At 62.4% G+C, this 14,531-nt stretch overlaps 1 protein-coding gene across 2 annotated transcripts in view; it reads left to right on the forward strand.

Annotated features, from left to right (window-relative positions):
* Positions 1 to 14,531, forward strand: part of Igsf21 (immunoglobin superfamily member 21) — a 168,838-nt gene that overhangs the window by 128,577 nt on the left and 25,730 nt on the right. For both annotated transcript variants that reach the window (XM_078025426.1, XM_078025427.1), the window contains exon 4: positions 8,704 to 8,822. In XM_078025426.1, the coding sequence (XP_077881552.1) occupies positions 8,704 to 8,822 (119 nt within the window). The remainder of the gene's footprint in view (positions 1 to 8,703; positions 8,823 to 14,531) is intronic.

Raw genomic sequence — 14,531 nt, forward strand, 5'->3', positions numbered from 1 at the left:
CCGCCCAGAGTCTTTATCTAAGGTCCACGTGGGCCGTGCCCTGTGCCCACGGGGCCAGGAGGGCATCCAGGGAAGAAGAGGGAGAAGGAACCCTGGGCTCCCCCCGCCCTTGGCGGACCCCGCGGGGAGAGCGGCCTGCAGTGAGGGGCTCCGTGGGTCCGCCAGGCCGGGAGAGTGGTTTCCATGGCAGCCGCGAGAGGCTGGGAAGGAGAGGCCTGGGCAGGAGGGGCAGGGAGCAGGAGGAGCGGGAGGGAGGGCCAGAGGCGCGGGGCCCAGCCTCCCCAAACCCGTCATCGTCCAAGTCCCCGTCACTAGCCTCCTGGCCTTGGGAACCCCAAGCTGGGCTCTTTGGCTTTCTGAGTGGCAGATCCCCACACTGAAACGGGCCCTGGCCAGGTGGCCTCCTCCCTGGCCCATGGCCAGGACGCAGCAGCCGGGGCCTGAGAGTCGGCGCGTGGCTTCCTGGAGGCCCGAGGGGGTCCGGAGCCCAGTTCCTGCCCGCCCAGCACAGGTGGCCCCTCTCAGGGTGGAGACTGGACCCGCGGTCCCCTGAAGTGCAGGGCAGGGCCTGGGATGGGTCTCTGAGCCTCCCTGGGGGTGAAGGGCCTTCAGAAGGAGGGGACAGGAGGGGACAGAGGGGGCTGGCTTTGATGAGATGACACAGACGTTTCGTACCCATGGGGCAGTTTCATGATGGAAACCACTTTCAGGTGGAAAGGGGGGTGACGGTCACACTGACGGCTTCCTAAAGGCCCTGGGAAAAACAGGCTGCTCCGGAGCCCCCGGCCAAGCGTCCTCCCGTCCCAGCCTCCCCAGTAGCCGGGGAGTTGAACCCAAGCTCTTCAGCTCTGGGGGGAAAGGGCAGGGGATCAAGTCAGACCGCTGGGGGTGCCGCACACCTACTGCCCACCCTCGGCCTCTGTCCAGGGCTCCTGAGCCATCGCCAGGCCACCGACCTCCAATCACCTGTGGGGCCTGCTATCCTCCCCTGTCCCCAGCTGGGGATGGACGCCTGGCCCGGAAGCTGCCTCCCCTCCCTGGGTCTGCCACGGACGGCCCCTGGCCGTGGGCAAGTCCCTCCTGTCCCCTTCGGGTCTCGCTTGCTGAGTGTAGGGTAGCGAGCCGTCCTGACCTGCCCGGGGCTGGGACTTCCCGGGACAGGGAACTCTCGGGGCTACAACTGACAACCGTGACCCAGGACCAGCAGGTCACCCTGGTCAGGGAACCAGGCGCCTCCAGAAGGGTGGATATTGAAGAAGGAAGCTTCTCGGTGTCCCCCCTGTGGCCATAAGACAGACCCTCCCCACTTCCCCGTCCCCTGCCTCTCTGCCTGGCGCTGTGCCCGCGGCTCCCCCCCCCCCCCGCGGCCTCCGTAAAGTTTTGTGTCTGTCCCTGTGTCCCTGCAGTCGCACCTCAATCCTCACAGGCAGGTGGCCCAGGGACGTCACCCTGGAGATGGCTTTGGACAAGTCCACACCAAGACAGAAGAGGTGGGCCGTCTCGGCCCCCCTGGAGTCCGGCGACCTTCCGAGCTGGGGTCTAATGTGGACCCCGTCCAACAGGCCAGGAGAGATGCGAGGCGTCAGGAGCTGGAAGACAGGGATGGACGGCCCCAGGGCCGGTCCCCAAAGGCAGAGGACGAGGCCCAGCATTTAGTGACTGTAGAGGGGTCCTGGTAGAGGTCTCTGCTTGTCTCCCACCAGTTTTGTGGCAGCCCCTGGTGGTGGAAGGGACCCACCGGGGCTCTGAAGTTGACCCTCAAATCATTTCCACTTGACAGTATCCACCAGGCCCCTGTCGGGCGCCTGTCAATCACCAAAGCAGCTCCGTGTGGGGAACCCTCAGGCTCCGCCCAGACCTACGGGCTCCCCAGGTGATTCCCAGGAGTATCCCCCCTGCCCCTGGGGTCTCCTTGGAGGACCACACCCCAACAAAAGGCCTGGGGTGGCCTGTCCTGCGCCTGTCCATCTGTCCTACCGGGCCTGCCTGTAGCATGGTTGCTGCCACCAGAGGCCATTCCATTCCCCAGTCCTGGGGCTTGCACGGTCACCCAGGGTGTGAAGCCAGGAGGACAGCCGGGGACAGGGGCCGGCCAGGGCTGGCCCGCGGGTACGTATCTGGGCCACTGGACCAGGCAGGCACAGCTGGATGACTCCCACCCCAGCCGGGCTCCGCGGGTGGCCCGGGGACCAGGGTGGAGAGCAGAGACATCGGCACCCTCCTTTCCACAGAGCAGCAAACCTTTCCAAATGTCTTATGAGCAAACACCCCAGCAGCACCCGGGGCAGCCAGAGGCTTTACGGCCATTTTTATTACTGAGCCTCGCGGCTCTGCGGAGGCTGCAGGCTGCTCAAATGCTGCCCCCCCCCCCCATCGGAGGACGCGACCCGCAGTTGGAGAGGAGCAGGTTCCAGGGAGGGAGAAACGGGGCACGGGGAGGGGGAGCAGTCTGTGGGGGACGGGTCGAGGCAGGAGCAGTGGCGTTTCCTGACTTCACACTTGGGATCCTTCCAGAAGGGGGGGGCGGCGCTGGGCTGGTACGCTGGCGGGGGGCGGGGCTAACCTACTTGCGAGAAGAGCCCTTCTGGGCCCTGGAGCCGTTTCCATGAGAACAATAGTTAACAAATGAAAAGTCTCTCTCATCTCTTCATTAAAGCCCAGCCTCAAAGGGCCGTCTCCACCTGAAGCCTCTCTGCTGGCCCAGAATGAGGGACCGTGGGTACAAATGAAGACGTTTGAATCACAAAATGCCTTTTAAATAGGGTGGAGGATGCGAGTCGGGGCCTGAGCAGCCTCCGCATTCGGTGGCTGGGTTTTGGCAAGAGCTGCCGGCCACCCGCCATTCTCCACCCTCCATCTGTCCCTTTCTTCCTCCTTCCTGGACCGGGGCCAGGTCTGACTCGAAGTCACGTGGCTTGGATTGGCTCCTGGGGTGAATGGGAGAGGACAGGCTGGATCCTCATGGCCGCTGCTGGGTCACTCTGGCGGCCGGATGGGACAGGGCAGCCTGGGGGGGGGGTGGCGGGTTCGCAGGGAACTGGTGGCAGGAACAGAGACGGAGGCTCTGGAGGGAACAGAGCGGGATTGGGCGGCGGGAACGTAGCTCCCACTCCAGTGCCTGCTTCTTTCTTTCTCTTGGCGGCCCCTGAGCCCTTTCCCACTGGGCACGCGCTGGAGGGCAGCCCTGGGGAGCGGGAGTCAGAGGAGGCCAACCGGCCCTGGGAAGTCACTTTAGAAAACAGCCCGCAGCGTCAGACACCAGCCAGGCCACTCTCCAAGGGACATGAAAGCTGGGGTCCACTTGTGGGCAGCGGGTGGCCGCTGGGTTTGCAGGGACCCACGCTGAGAGCAGCCCGCGTGCCCACCGGTGGGTGAATGAGCAGCGAGTCCCAGCAGGAGGAGCTCAGCAGACCATCCACAAAGGCCACCGCGTCCCTGAATGCCCAGCCCCACCCAGGGCAAGAGCTGAGCTGGCTCAGGCCTTGCACGTCCCCCAGAGGTCTGTGTGGTGAAGGCCTGGTCCCCCGCTTGGCCCTGTCGGGAGGTGTGGGAACTAGAGGACATGGGCTTAGGGGGAGGTCTTAGGTCATTCATTGGGGCAGACTTTGATGGGGAGAGTGGGACTCCAGACCCTTCTTCTTTCTGTCCATGGCCACCACTAGATAAGCCACTTTGTTCGGCCACCTGCTTCCCTGGACACAGGCCCCAAAGCAACGGGGCCAACCAACCATGGGGTGATGCCTCTGAGACTGAGCCAAAATAAGCCTTTCCCTTTTTTAAAAGTGATTATCTCAGGCATTTTGTGACAGTAATGGAGCACAGAATCCAAACAAAAAAATTGCATGCACTATATGATACAATTCATATAACATCCCAGGAAACATGATTCTAGTGTCAGAAAGCAGATCAGACGGGGCGGGGGATGGATTACAAAAGGGCAGGAGGAGGCTTCTGGGGAGGAAGAGGTATTCCTTATCTTGATTGAGGCAATGGTTCCAATATGTTGAAACTCACCAAGCGGTAAATGTTAAATATGTACAGTGTGTTGTCTCGTCAGTTAAACTGCAGTAAAACTGTAAACAAAATTTAAAACAAACCAAGGAAAAAAGGAGAAGATCCCAGGAGACGTTAGTGTTGCAGAAAGCTAACCTGAAAACATGGCAAGACCCCCAGGACCCGGCAAACGAGACTGACCTATGTCACGATGACCTTGATCCTGGGCAGGTAATTAATGTCCAGCCTGCTGCCTCCAAGGGCCGAGGTGATGGGAAAGACCACTCTGTGGTGCTGCCATTCAACATGAAGCACGTCTGTCTCTCCTCACCGCGTGCTCAGCGTCGAAATCAGTGCCTGGAAGGTGGCTGGCGCTTATGATCACTTTAAAAAATAGAATCAATTAGCGGGGTGGGGGGAGGTACGACAGGCCCCCGCCACGGGCCAGGCTCAGTCCCACAGGCATTTGGTCACAGCAAAAGTCAAACACTGGATCGTTCAATTCCCAGCACTGCAAGAAAAGCAAGTCCAAGACGAACTCTCCCCCCCTCTTCGCTCTACCTGGCTCCCAAGCCCTCCAGCGCACTCCACAGGGTCAGGACTCTTCCCAAAGGCAGGAGGAGAGGGGCGGGCGCAGGCGACACCAGAGAGCCACACGGATCTGCTGGCCGAGGAGAGGCCGGGGCCACGCCTGCGGGGGGCAGAGAGCGTTCCAGCGCCGGCACCCGTGAGGCGTGGGCTCAAGTCAGGGCAGTTTCCTCGTCTGTACCGCGGGGATGCGCCCTGTTGCCGTGGTCGTACTGTAGCCACCAACCGCGGGGTGCCCCAGCGCAGCCCAGCATGCCCAGCGGGCAGTGGGCGGGGCTCGCTGAGATCTGCACTGGACGGTTACATTGCACCCGCTTATCAGATGGCCACCTGCAATGTAACAGGAGCTTGTCCCCCTTGGCGAGCCGGCCAGATGCAGGGCCAGTGATGTGGGGGGATGGCGGGCGCCCACAGCCGCCAGCGTGGCTCTGAGGGCTTTCGCATGGGCATTAATGTCGGCATGAGTTCTGGGCAGAAGGCGAAGGCCGACTCTCGAGATTCCCAGTGATGGGGGGAGTCCAGGGCCAGGGCTCCTCTCACCTCAGGCGCCCCTGGATCCCGCCACAGGGCCAAGCTCTCCCCCGGGGGGCTTGAGAGCGTGGGAGAGTGAATCCCACCGCAGCCTGGTAGGCGCAGGTAGGCGCAGGTAGGTGCTCCCAGACCCATGTGGCCACGGTCAGGATGAGCTCGGTACTCCAAGGGCAGAGCAATCAGGGCAGCCTGCCTGGTGGAGGGGGCGCCCAACGTGGCACCCGCAGAGCTCTGCGGCCAGGGTCACTTCACCACTGGCTGAGCCACGTCCTGGACTTCCCGTCTCCTCTTCCCAGCAGGCCCCTGTGGCGGGTCACACACTAGGATGTGATTTTTCTCAGGGTGACAAAGCAGGACTGGGTCTGAGGTGGGACTCCTTAGGGATCAGTCTGCGCCTGTAACGCAAACTGAGCTACTGGGCTTAGAAAGATGGCTGGAGGCTCGCCACGTGGACGAGAAGGGGAAGAGGTCCCGAGCAAGCCCACAGCCCGGGCAAAGGCACACAGGCCACGGCCGATCCTGCGCCCTCTGTCCCTCAGCCTCTCCCTGGCTCAGCCCCAGGCGTGGTGTACAAGAGGCATGAGGATGGCCCCCAGGCCCGGCCCCAGGCCCGCACGCCTTGGCCAGCAGCTGTGGCATGGCCTCACCTGGGCAGAAACACAGGCCAGTGGGGACAGCCAAGGGGCCCCCGCTCTTCCTGTGTCCAGCTTTTCAAAACACAATTACTCGCCCTTCCGAGACGCTGCCAGTGTTGGTAAACCCCAGCCGCTAAACTGCATTACTCGGATCTCTCCAGAAACCTTTGCAGTTATTAATAGTGTATTGATCTCAGCCCATCGCGGAGGAGAGGGGGCCGCCTCCCACCCCCTGGGGTCCCTGCCGCCTGCAGAAGGCCTTGCAGCCAGCATGCAGATCAATGCCACTCAGCCTGGGAAGGAGACTCGGGCCACTTAATCCACTTAGGAGGAAGACGGGGAAGGCGGGATCTCGGATTTGCTCGAGGCCCTGAGAAGAGGCGGATTGGCCCAGATCAAAGCCCGGACCTGGCTGAGATCCAGGAGGCCTAGATCTGCTCCGGGTGGACAGAACAGGCCCCGTGTGACTGGCGACTCTCCCCTAATCCCAGGACTATCCAAAATCAAAGTGTTGTCTTAATAGAACGGGCGCTCGGCAGAGGGCAGGCTGGACAGAGGCGGGGGGCAGGGGAGGGGGCCCAGGGAGGGGCCTGGGGCTGCTGTGCGGCTGGCCTTTACCGAGAGCAGAAGAAGCCTTCCAGCCACTTAGGTCAGGAGCCCCTGGTCCCCTGTGCATTTGAAAAGATCCCTTTCCACTAGGTGACCGGCTGGGGGGGGGGGATAGAGGGGGTCTCCTGTGCAGGGGAGAAAAGGGGTGGCAGCTGGGATTTTTTAGGAGGCAGAGCACCAGGACTTGGTCGCCGTCTGTATCTGGGGAGTGTGTGACTTGGGCGTTGGCGGGCAGGGCCATTCTGGAGCCAGGAAGCCCCGCAGGAGGGGCGGGGGGGGGGCGGGGGCTGCAGAAATAGTCCTGGGGAAGCGTCTCTTCCTAAAGCGCCAGTCCAGGTGTCCCCTGAGCTGTCTTCCCTACCACCTGTGCGGTGTCGCCTACATGTGTCACCCAAGCATATTGCTTATGTTACTGTCACCTGAGCATGTCATCAGTGTGGCAATTCCTAAACATGTCACCTGCGCTGCTATCACGAACACATCTGCGTTTGTCACCGTGTGGCAGTCACCTGCACGCATGCACCTGTGTGTCAACCGTGTCATTACCATCTTATGACATCACCTGGAGCTGCCAGCCCCGCGGGTCCCCTGAGCCTGTTTCTTTACATGCCCCTGAAACCCTGTCTCCTGCGGAAGTCATTGAAGCAGGTTACTTCTTAACAGACACCCGCGAGTGTCGCCAAAACATGTCACTCTAGGTGACTGTCACTCGGTAACCATGCGCCAGAGACTTACTTTTTCAGTCTAACACAGTTACAAACAAAGGAATCTTTCCCCAGGGGAGACGGTCCCCTGCTGTTCCCACTGTCACGGTGCTTTCTGTGGGAGGATGGGAGGGGGAGCTTCGCCTCCACCAAGTTCTTCCCTGGATGGGAGCCACCCCCATTCTCCAGCCCTCAGTGGGGGACCAGATGTCTATGCAAATGAGGTGCTGCTGATGCTAATGTGCACGGGAGGGAGGGGCTGTCTCCGCCCCCCCAGGGAGAGCCCTGGGAGCCCCCGTGTGGGGGTGGCAGCAGGATGGGGGACACTGGGTCCTGAGGAACAAGGAGCAGGAAGACAAGGACAGGGGGCAGAAAATGAGCGACTCCTCCGGGGAGGCCGAGGTCCCCCTGCCCAGCAGAACAAGGGGCGGGAGGCTGGGCAGGTGGGGAGGACCCCCCCCCCAGGGCAGAGAAGGACGGCCTCCCAGAGCCCAGCTGGCCTCCTTCCTGGCTCCCTCACAGGCCCCCGGGAAGGCCCGGGAAGTCCTTCAGAGTCCTCTATCTTGCAGCCAGACAGCTGGGACTTGCTGCAGGTCACCCACCCGGCAGTGACTTCAGGCCCAGGCTCCTGCCTGTCAGTGCCCAGGGCCCGCAGGCCAGGAGCTCCCTCCACCCACAGGACAGCGAAGGACGCCGGACCCATCGCGGCCCTGTGTCCATCCACAGCTCTGGTGTACAGAAGTCCCGGGCACCTTGTACTCCTCTCCAGATGTCCTGTGAGGGGTCACCTCCACTTTAGGAAAAGGGAAACCCAGAGAGGGTCAGCCTGTGTCCCCGGTGACGGGGTCAGGACCGTCAGGGAGAGCTGGAACTTGGCTTTCCTGCACCACCTCAGGGTCTTTCCAGAATAGAGGACGGGAAAGACCACACCTGGGGGTCCGCTTGATCTGACCTGCAGCCCCCGAGAAAGATCCAGAACCCAAGGACGGTCGAGGGCCAATCCCATCCACGACCTGTTCTTCCACACTGTGGGCGAGAAGGTCCCTCCCACGTCTGAATCCCTGATGAAAAGGGAGACGCAGAAGGGCAGCTTGCAGCTCGGGAAGATGACCGGGTCCAGAGCGCAATGGGCCTGGTCCAGGCTCAGAGAGGCCTGTCGCCTTGCCCTCGGGCAGGGCCTGGGCTTGGCAGCCTCCTGGGCGCTCCTGATGGGGGCTCCTGATGGGGGCTCCTGGGGATGGAATGTGACTGTGCTCCTGTCCTGCGTCCCCAGGACTGGGGTCCAGTGCCAGTGGCAGTGTGGAGCAGGAACAGACTCCTCCTGGCTCTGAGCCACGTGGGTGGGGCATGAGGACTCCCCTGCGCCTCCGTTTCGGGTTGATGCAGGGGAAACCAGTCCCTAAGTGGAAGGGGGTCCTGGCGTTTCGGGGCCTATACCCCGTGACCGCGGCGTATCCTGGAGCTGGTGAGCACCTGTGTCACAGCCCAACAGCTAAACCACTGCTCTGAGGTCCCCGGGGCACAGGTTGGGCTCCGGCTGAGCACAGGTCCCCACCTGGCCCCCCGCAGCACACAGTGGGGCTTCCGTAAGTGTGCCTGTCCTCCCGGATCCTGTCCTCAACCTGTCCTCTGCCTCCCCGCAGGCTGCCCGAGGTCCGGATCTCAGACAACGGTCCCTATGAGTGCCACGTGGGCATCTACGACCGGGCCACCAGGGAGAAGGTGGTCCTGGCTTCCGGCAACATCTTCCTCAACGTCATGGGTGAGTGCAGGGCCCTGGCCCCGGGGCCCCAGAAGGAGGGGTGGGTGTGGGGGGGTGCGCGCCCTGGGGACCGCCTGCCACACACCTGCTGTTCAGGTCTGGGAGCACTGGGGGAGCCACCAGGCCACGCCCAGGGGTGACCGTGAGGCCCTGCCTCCAAGTCCCCCCTCAGGGCCATCTCAGCACTGGGACCCCAAGCTGTGGGTGCCCCGAGGCTGAGCCTCGCTCCGGATCCTGGAGGGTGCCCCGTGGAGGGCTCCAGCCGGCTGCCTGGGACACAGGAGGGGGCCAGTGACCGCCAGGGGAGAGGGGTCGGGCAGCAGGATGGGGAGGGACGCAGGCCAAGGGCCATTCACGGAGCACCCGGCTCTGGACCCGGGTCCAGGGGGTGCTAGCCTGCGCCCGCGGCAGGGGGAGCACCTGTCTGGGTGAGGACGGGGAGAGGGGAAGCCCAGGTGCGGGGCGACCCACAGGGAGGACACCGGGGTCACCTGGAGCGAGGCAGCGCCTCAGCCACGCTGCACACCTGACGTGGGCCAGGGTTCTGCCCACCCGGGCGCCCTCCTGCCCCAAGGCCCTTCTGAAGGTGGCCGAGGACCATGGATGAGTCAGAGACGCGCTGGGTCCCGGGGTCCCGTCCATCCCCACCCTCCTCAGGTCGCTGGTGTCCGTCCCTGGCTGACTGCGCCCTGGGCCGGCGGACCCCACCCCAGCCTCCGGTTCCCCCTGTGGGATCCCAGGCCGATACCCCGGTGGCCAGCTCCATGCCCTGGCCAGGTGCGTCCTGGGGCCCCAGCTCAGCTCTGCAGCGAGTCTGCTGTCCTGGGGCCACTGGACAAAGGGCACAAAGGGCCAGGCCTCCAGAGGGACGCTGCTCCCCCCTGGTGGAGCCGGACGTGAGGAGGGGCCTTGCTGGACGCTCCTCTGATTCAGGAACATGTCCTCAGGGCTCAGCCCTGGGGGGCCACACCAGGGGACCAGGCCAGGACACCATCAGCCTGCACCCTCGGGGCTCCCGGCGGAGACACATGAACCCGACCATTGGTTCATCACATAGTTACTGGGCACCCGCTGTGTGCCAGGTGACGGGCACAACTTTGTGGGGATGTTGTTGTTGGTGGTGGTACCAGGGATTGAACTCAGGGGCACTGAACCACTGAGCCACGTCCCCCGTTTGTTTCAGTTTTGGTTCTGGGACAGGGTCTGGCTAAGTGCTCAGGGACTCCAGTTGCTGAGGCTGGCCTTGAACTTAGGATCCTCCTGCCTCAGCCTCCCAAGTAGCTGGTATCACAGGCACTTGCCACCACACGGTGCCCAGGAGACGCAAACTTTTTCTAGGACAAAGTTCTTGCTTTTAGGGAGTTGCACTCAAGTGAACGAGGAGCCATAAAACACATTCATGAGCGGTCAGCGAGTGATTCTGATAAATACCAGGAGGAAAATGTGGCAGGGTGACGGAAAGGGTCCCTGCAGGTGGGCTGTGGCTCGTTTGCCGAGGAGGGATTCAGAGGCCCTTCTGAGGCCACCAGGCTACGTGCTTGGCATGTGTCGTGGCTGACAGGACTGCGAGTACTGAGTCTCTGCCGTTAGGAGCCTCATTTTGGAGATGCACAAACAGGAGCCAGCGGTTCTCCAGTCTGAGCGACCCACGTCAGAACCCCCAAGTCCAGATGGCCGTGCCCACCGGCAGCTCCGACTCAGCAGGGCCGGCAGCCAGGGCAGCTGGCCTCACAGGGCCCGGGGTGCTGACGCTGCCGGCCAGGGACCAAACTGAGAAACCGTGGCCAGACCCCAGGCCTCTGTCTTGGTGGCCCCCCATCTCTCTCTCCCTCTCTCTCTCTCTGCACCTGTGACTCGGCCCCTGTTTCTCCTTCCTCTTCCAACCCCCACCTCACCTGACCCCACACAGGAGGGTGTCCCTTGTCTCTCTAGCACAGATTTGGGGACATACTGCTTTGGGTCCAAATCCCAGCTGCACGTGTGACCTCGGGCTCCTCATCCTCCCGGGCCTCAGTTTCCCCTCTGTACTAGAGACGAGGCGCCTGCCTCCTCGCCCAGCTCGCGCTCCTGCTGGGGGGCTGTCCTGGGGAGTGGATGTTTCAGGAAGCACAGCTTCGTGGGCCCTGGCTCCCCAGAAGCCCTGATGCCCGCGCTCTGCCTCCTCCGCCAGGGTGTGCCGGGCTGGTGCGCGACCCTGGAGAGGGAGCCGGAACCTGCTGGGTGGTGCTCAGGGCAGCCCGCCCCCTCACCCAGGGGCCTGCTCCGAGGGCTTTCCATCACGCATGCGGCCGGCCCTGGGTGCAGCCCCAGGTGGGTGTCAGGTGGCCCTGGGGCTCTGCGCCCGCAGGTGCAGCCAACTGTGAACTGAAAATGTTTTTAGAAATTGTGTCTTCGCCGACCACATAAGGACTGTTTCTTGTCACCGTTCCCTGAACCACACGGTGAAGCAGCGGCTGTCCTCGCTGACCTCCCAGCGCGACCTTGTACTGGGAATCGTGAGCCATCAGAGATGACTTGAGTGCGCACGGGTTAAATGCAGATGCTAACGTCACTTTCTATAAGGGACTTGGGCATCTGGAGATCCCAGCGTCCGCACAGCGTCCTGGAAGGGACTCCCTGCAGATACCCGGGACGATGACCGCATGCTCTCCCCCGTCACAGACAAGGAGACTGCGGCCCAGGGAGGGGAAGGACTTGCTCCTGGCCCCAGAGCCACGGGCTCATCCTTCAGCAAGGTCCAGAGCGGTGACCGGGAGGGGCAGCAGAGGGGCTGACCGCGTCTCGGTCGTCCATGGCCGGCCTGAGGAGGAGCTGCCCGGAGCCCCTGCCCAGGCAGCTCAGAGGAGCCCAGGCCTGGCCGGCGGAGGCTCAGAGAGGTCATCCACACAGCAGAATGTCCTGGACCCAGGGCCGGGCGCATTCTGGGTGACTGATACAGAGCATGCCCTGTGACGAACGTGACCTCATCAGGTAAAGGCCAGGCTTAGGAAAGGTTCAAACATCGTCCTCCCCTCCGGCCTCCACCTCCTCTTCCTTCACGTATAATATTTCCCATGAAAGCCGAGGGACGCCCAGTGGTGGGACAAGGCAGCCCCACCCAAGCTGGAGGCCAAGGGAGGTGCCCAGGGCGGTGGCCAGGGCAGCAGAGGAGCTGGGCGAGCCCAGGGCCGCCCGGGGGGAGGTGCAGGAGCCAGCCCTTGGCCCCCGCGGCCACTTGCAGAGGCCCCGGGTGAAGATGGAAACGCAGTGGCCACTGTCATTTCACGCCTGTGGCAGCCCACTGTGTGGCGGGGAAGGACATCTGGAGCCCTGGGTGACACCGGGGGTGTGTGCTGCACAGGCCTTGAGCTGCCAATGAACTGTGAGCCGATTTGAGAGCCTCGTGCTGGCCCTGGACACCCCGTGGACAGTCACGCAAGGACCGCCCAGGTGCTCTGGGGCGTGCAGGGAGGGGAGCAGGCTGAGGGCGCACCGTGACCATCGATTAAATGTCACGGGGGCGGCCTCCCCACTCCCGGCCACGCCAGGCTAAGCCGTGGCTCCTGTGGCTCCCAGGAAGTGCTTCTCTGCCACCCGGGGGCCCTTTCAGGTCACCTGCCCTGCCCGGCCCTGTGCTGGGTGACAGGCAGTCACGTGACCGGCACCAGGTCCTGGGTGAGGTCATCCTGGATTCACAGGTGAGGGAACAGAGGCTCTGGGAGTGTAAGGGACCAGCCACGTGGGGGACAGAGCGGGGGACCCATCAGGTCTGCCTGAGCCAGAGCTGATGCCCTAGAGCCACCGTGACCGCAAGGGGACACCGCCATTTGACAGAAAGGCTCTTAGTCACGCAAATGTCAACTGAGCATACGGCACGGGGCGTTCGAGGGGGGACCTCGTGAGGACTGGACTCTGGCTGAGGGCACTTGGTGCCCAAGGTCTCCTTGGCCAACAGGGGTCTCTGCCCTTTGGGGTCTGTCCATGGGGGGGGGGAAGGAGGGGACAGGGGTGACGCCCTCTGTCTCTGGGCCCCAGTCCCTATTTGTTTCTCGTCCACTACCCCTGCCCCGGGGCCAGCGGGCTGGCTGCAAATCCTAGTTGACGTGGACAGCCCAGCGCTGGCCTCCTTTCCGGAAGGGAACGTGTTTCTGTCCATGTCTACGGTGGCCTGCGCCTCGTGCCCGGGCACCTCGACCCGTGCTCATCCCTCAGTGCCCCCAGGCCTTGCCCCCGCACCCGGCCGCAGCCAGAACAAGGCAGGAGAAAACGCGGGTCCTCGGGTGGGGCACAAGGGGGACAGGTGACCAACAGCCATGGACAAGCAGAGGGACGTGGGACTGTGGAAACAAGGTGTCGGTGAGGCCGCTCAGAGCAGGTGACGCTCAGACAAGGTCACCACCTGGGCCTCACCTGTTCATGCAAATGGCCCTACAGCTCCCTCCTGAGCTGTATCACAGGGCCACACCCTGCTCCAGGTCCAGGGCCCAGAGGGGACTCTCCTGGGGGACTCGCCCGCCAGGGCAGGTGGCTCTGAGGTGAGACGCGCAGAATGAACTGCTTTGGTGGACGTGTCCATCTCCCAGGGGTGCGGGGACAAATGGCCAGGACCCAGTGACCTGACTCGGGAAATGTCCCGCAGCCGGGAGCCTGAGCCTGAAGCCCGGCGTCAGCAGGACCTCGGCCTGTGGATGCCTCTGCCTTTGTGGTCACTGCCGTCTCCCTGAGGGGCTGTGTCCCTGTCCACACTTCCTCCATAAGGACACCTGTCACTGTGGTCCTGCAAGACCTCACCTCACCTCCGTCACGTCTGCAGAGACCGCGTTTCCACACGCACAGGGTCCAGCCCAGAACGTCCAGATGCTCTTCTGGGGACACGATTCCAACCCACGACGTAGCAGAACAGGACTCAGCGACACGCTCTGTGCTCCCAATGACCTGGGCCACCTGTCCTCGAGCTTCTGTAATGGCCAGACACTGTGCCGAGCGCTTCCCGTGTTAACTCACTAAACAACTTCAAAATCCCGACGGGCGGTGACCACGGTTTCCCTGTGACAGATAAGGAACCGAGCGGACGTCACCTGCCACGTCCCCAGCGTGCTCACCAGCCTGCCGGGCACCTGGAGCAGGGGTCCAGGCTCACGGTGACAAGCACCGAGAAGACCTTCATCTCAGGGCCCCTTCCCTCTCTTCTGGAGGCTTCCACGTGAGCTTGGTGGGTGCAGTAGACACTTGGAACCTGAGGCCAGAGTGCACCACCCTGCACCAGATCTTTCCAAACCCCAGCCAGGGGCCACAGCACCCGCCCCCCAGCAAAGAATAGATGGTAACACACCTGGCTTGTTCTTGTTTTTTTGTTTGTTTTTCAGCATAGTCTGAATTTTTATTGGGGGTGGAGTTTTAGCATCCCTTATTCTTTTAGAAAGTGATTTTATTGAGATACTAATATAACATATAATTGACTCATTGAAAGAGTATGATTCAGGGACTTTCATCCCATTCACAGGATTGAAACATCACCTCCAACTTTAGGATATTTTCATCATTCCCCAAAGAAAAGGTGTATCCATTAGCAGTCACTGCCCAGCTCCATGTCCCTGTCCACCCCCCTCACCCCACCCCCCATCTTAGGAAACCTGGACTCTTCTTTCTCTCTCTATGGATTCGTCAGTTCTGGGTGTTTCATATAAAACAGATGATACAAAATGTGGTCTTTAGTGACTGGCTTCTCAC

This window comes from Ictidomys tridecemlineatus, chromosome 11 (genome assembly GCF_052094955.1).
Source record: "Ictidomys tridecemlineatus isolate mIctTri1 chromosome 11, mIctTri1.hap1, whole genome shotgun sequence".
In the NCBI taxonomy this organism is placed as follows: domain Eukaryota; kingdom Metazoa; phylum Chordata; class Mammalia; order Rodentia; family Sciuridae; genus Ictidomys; species Ictidomys tridecemlineatus.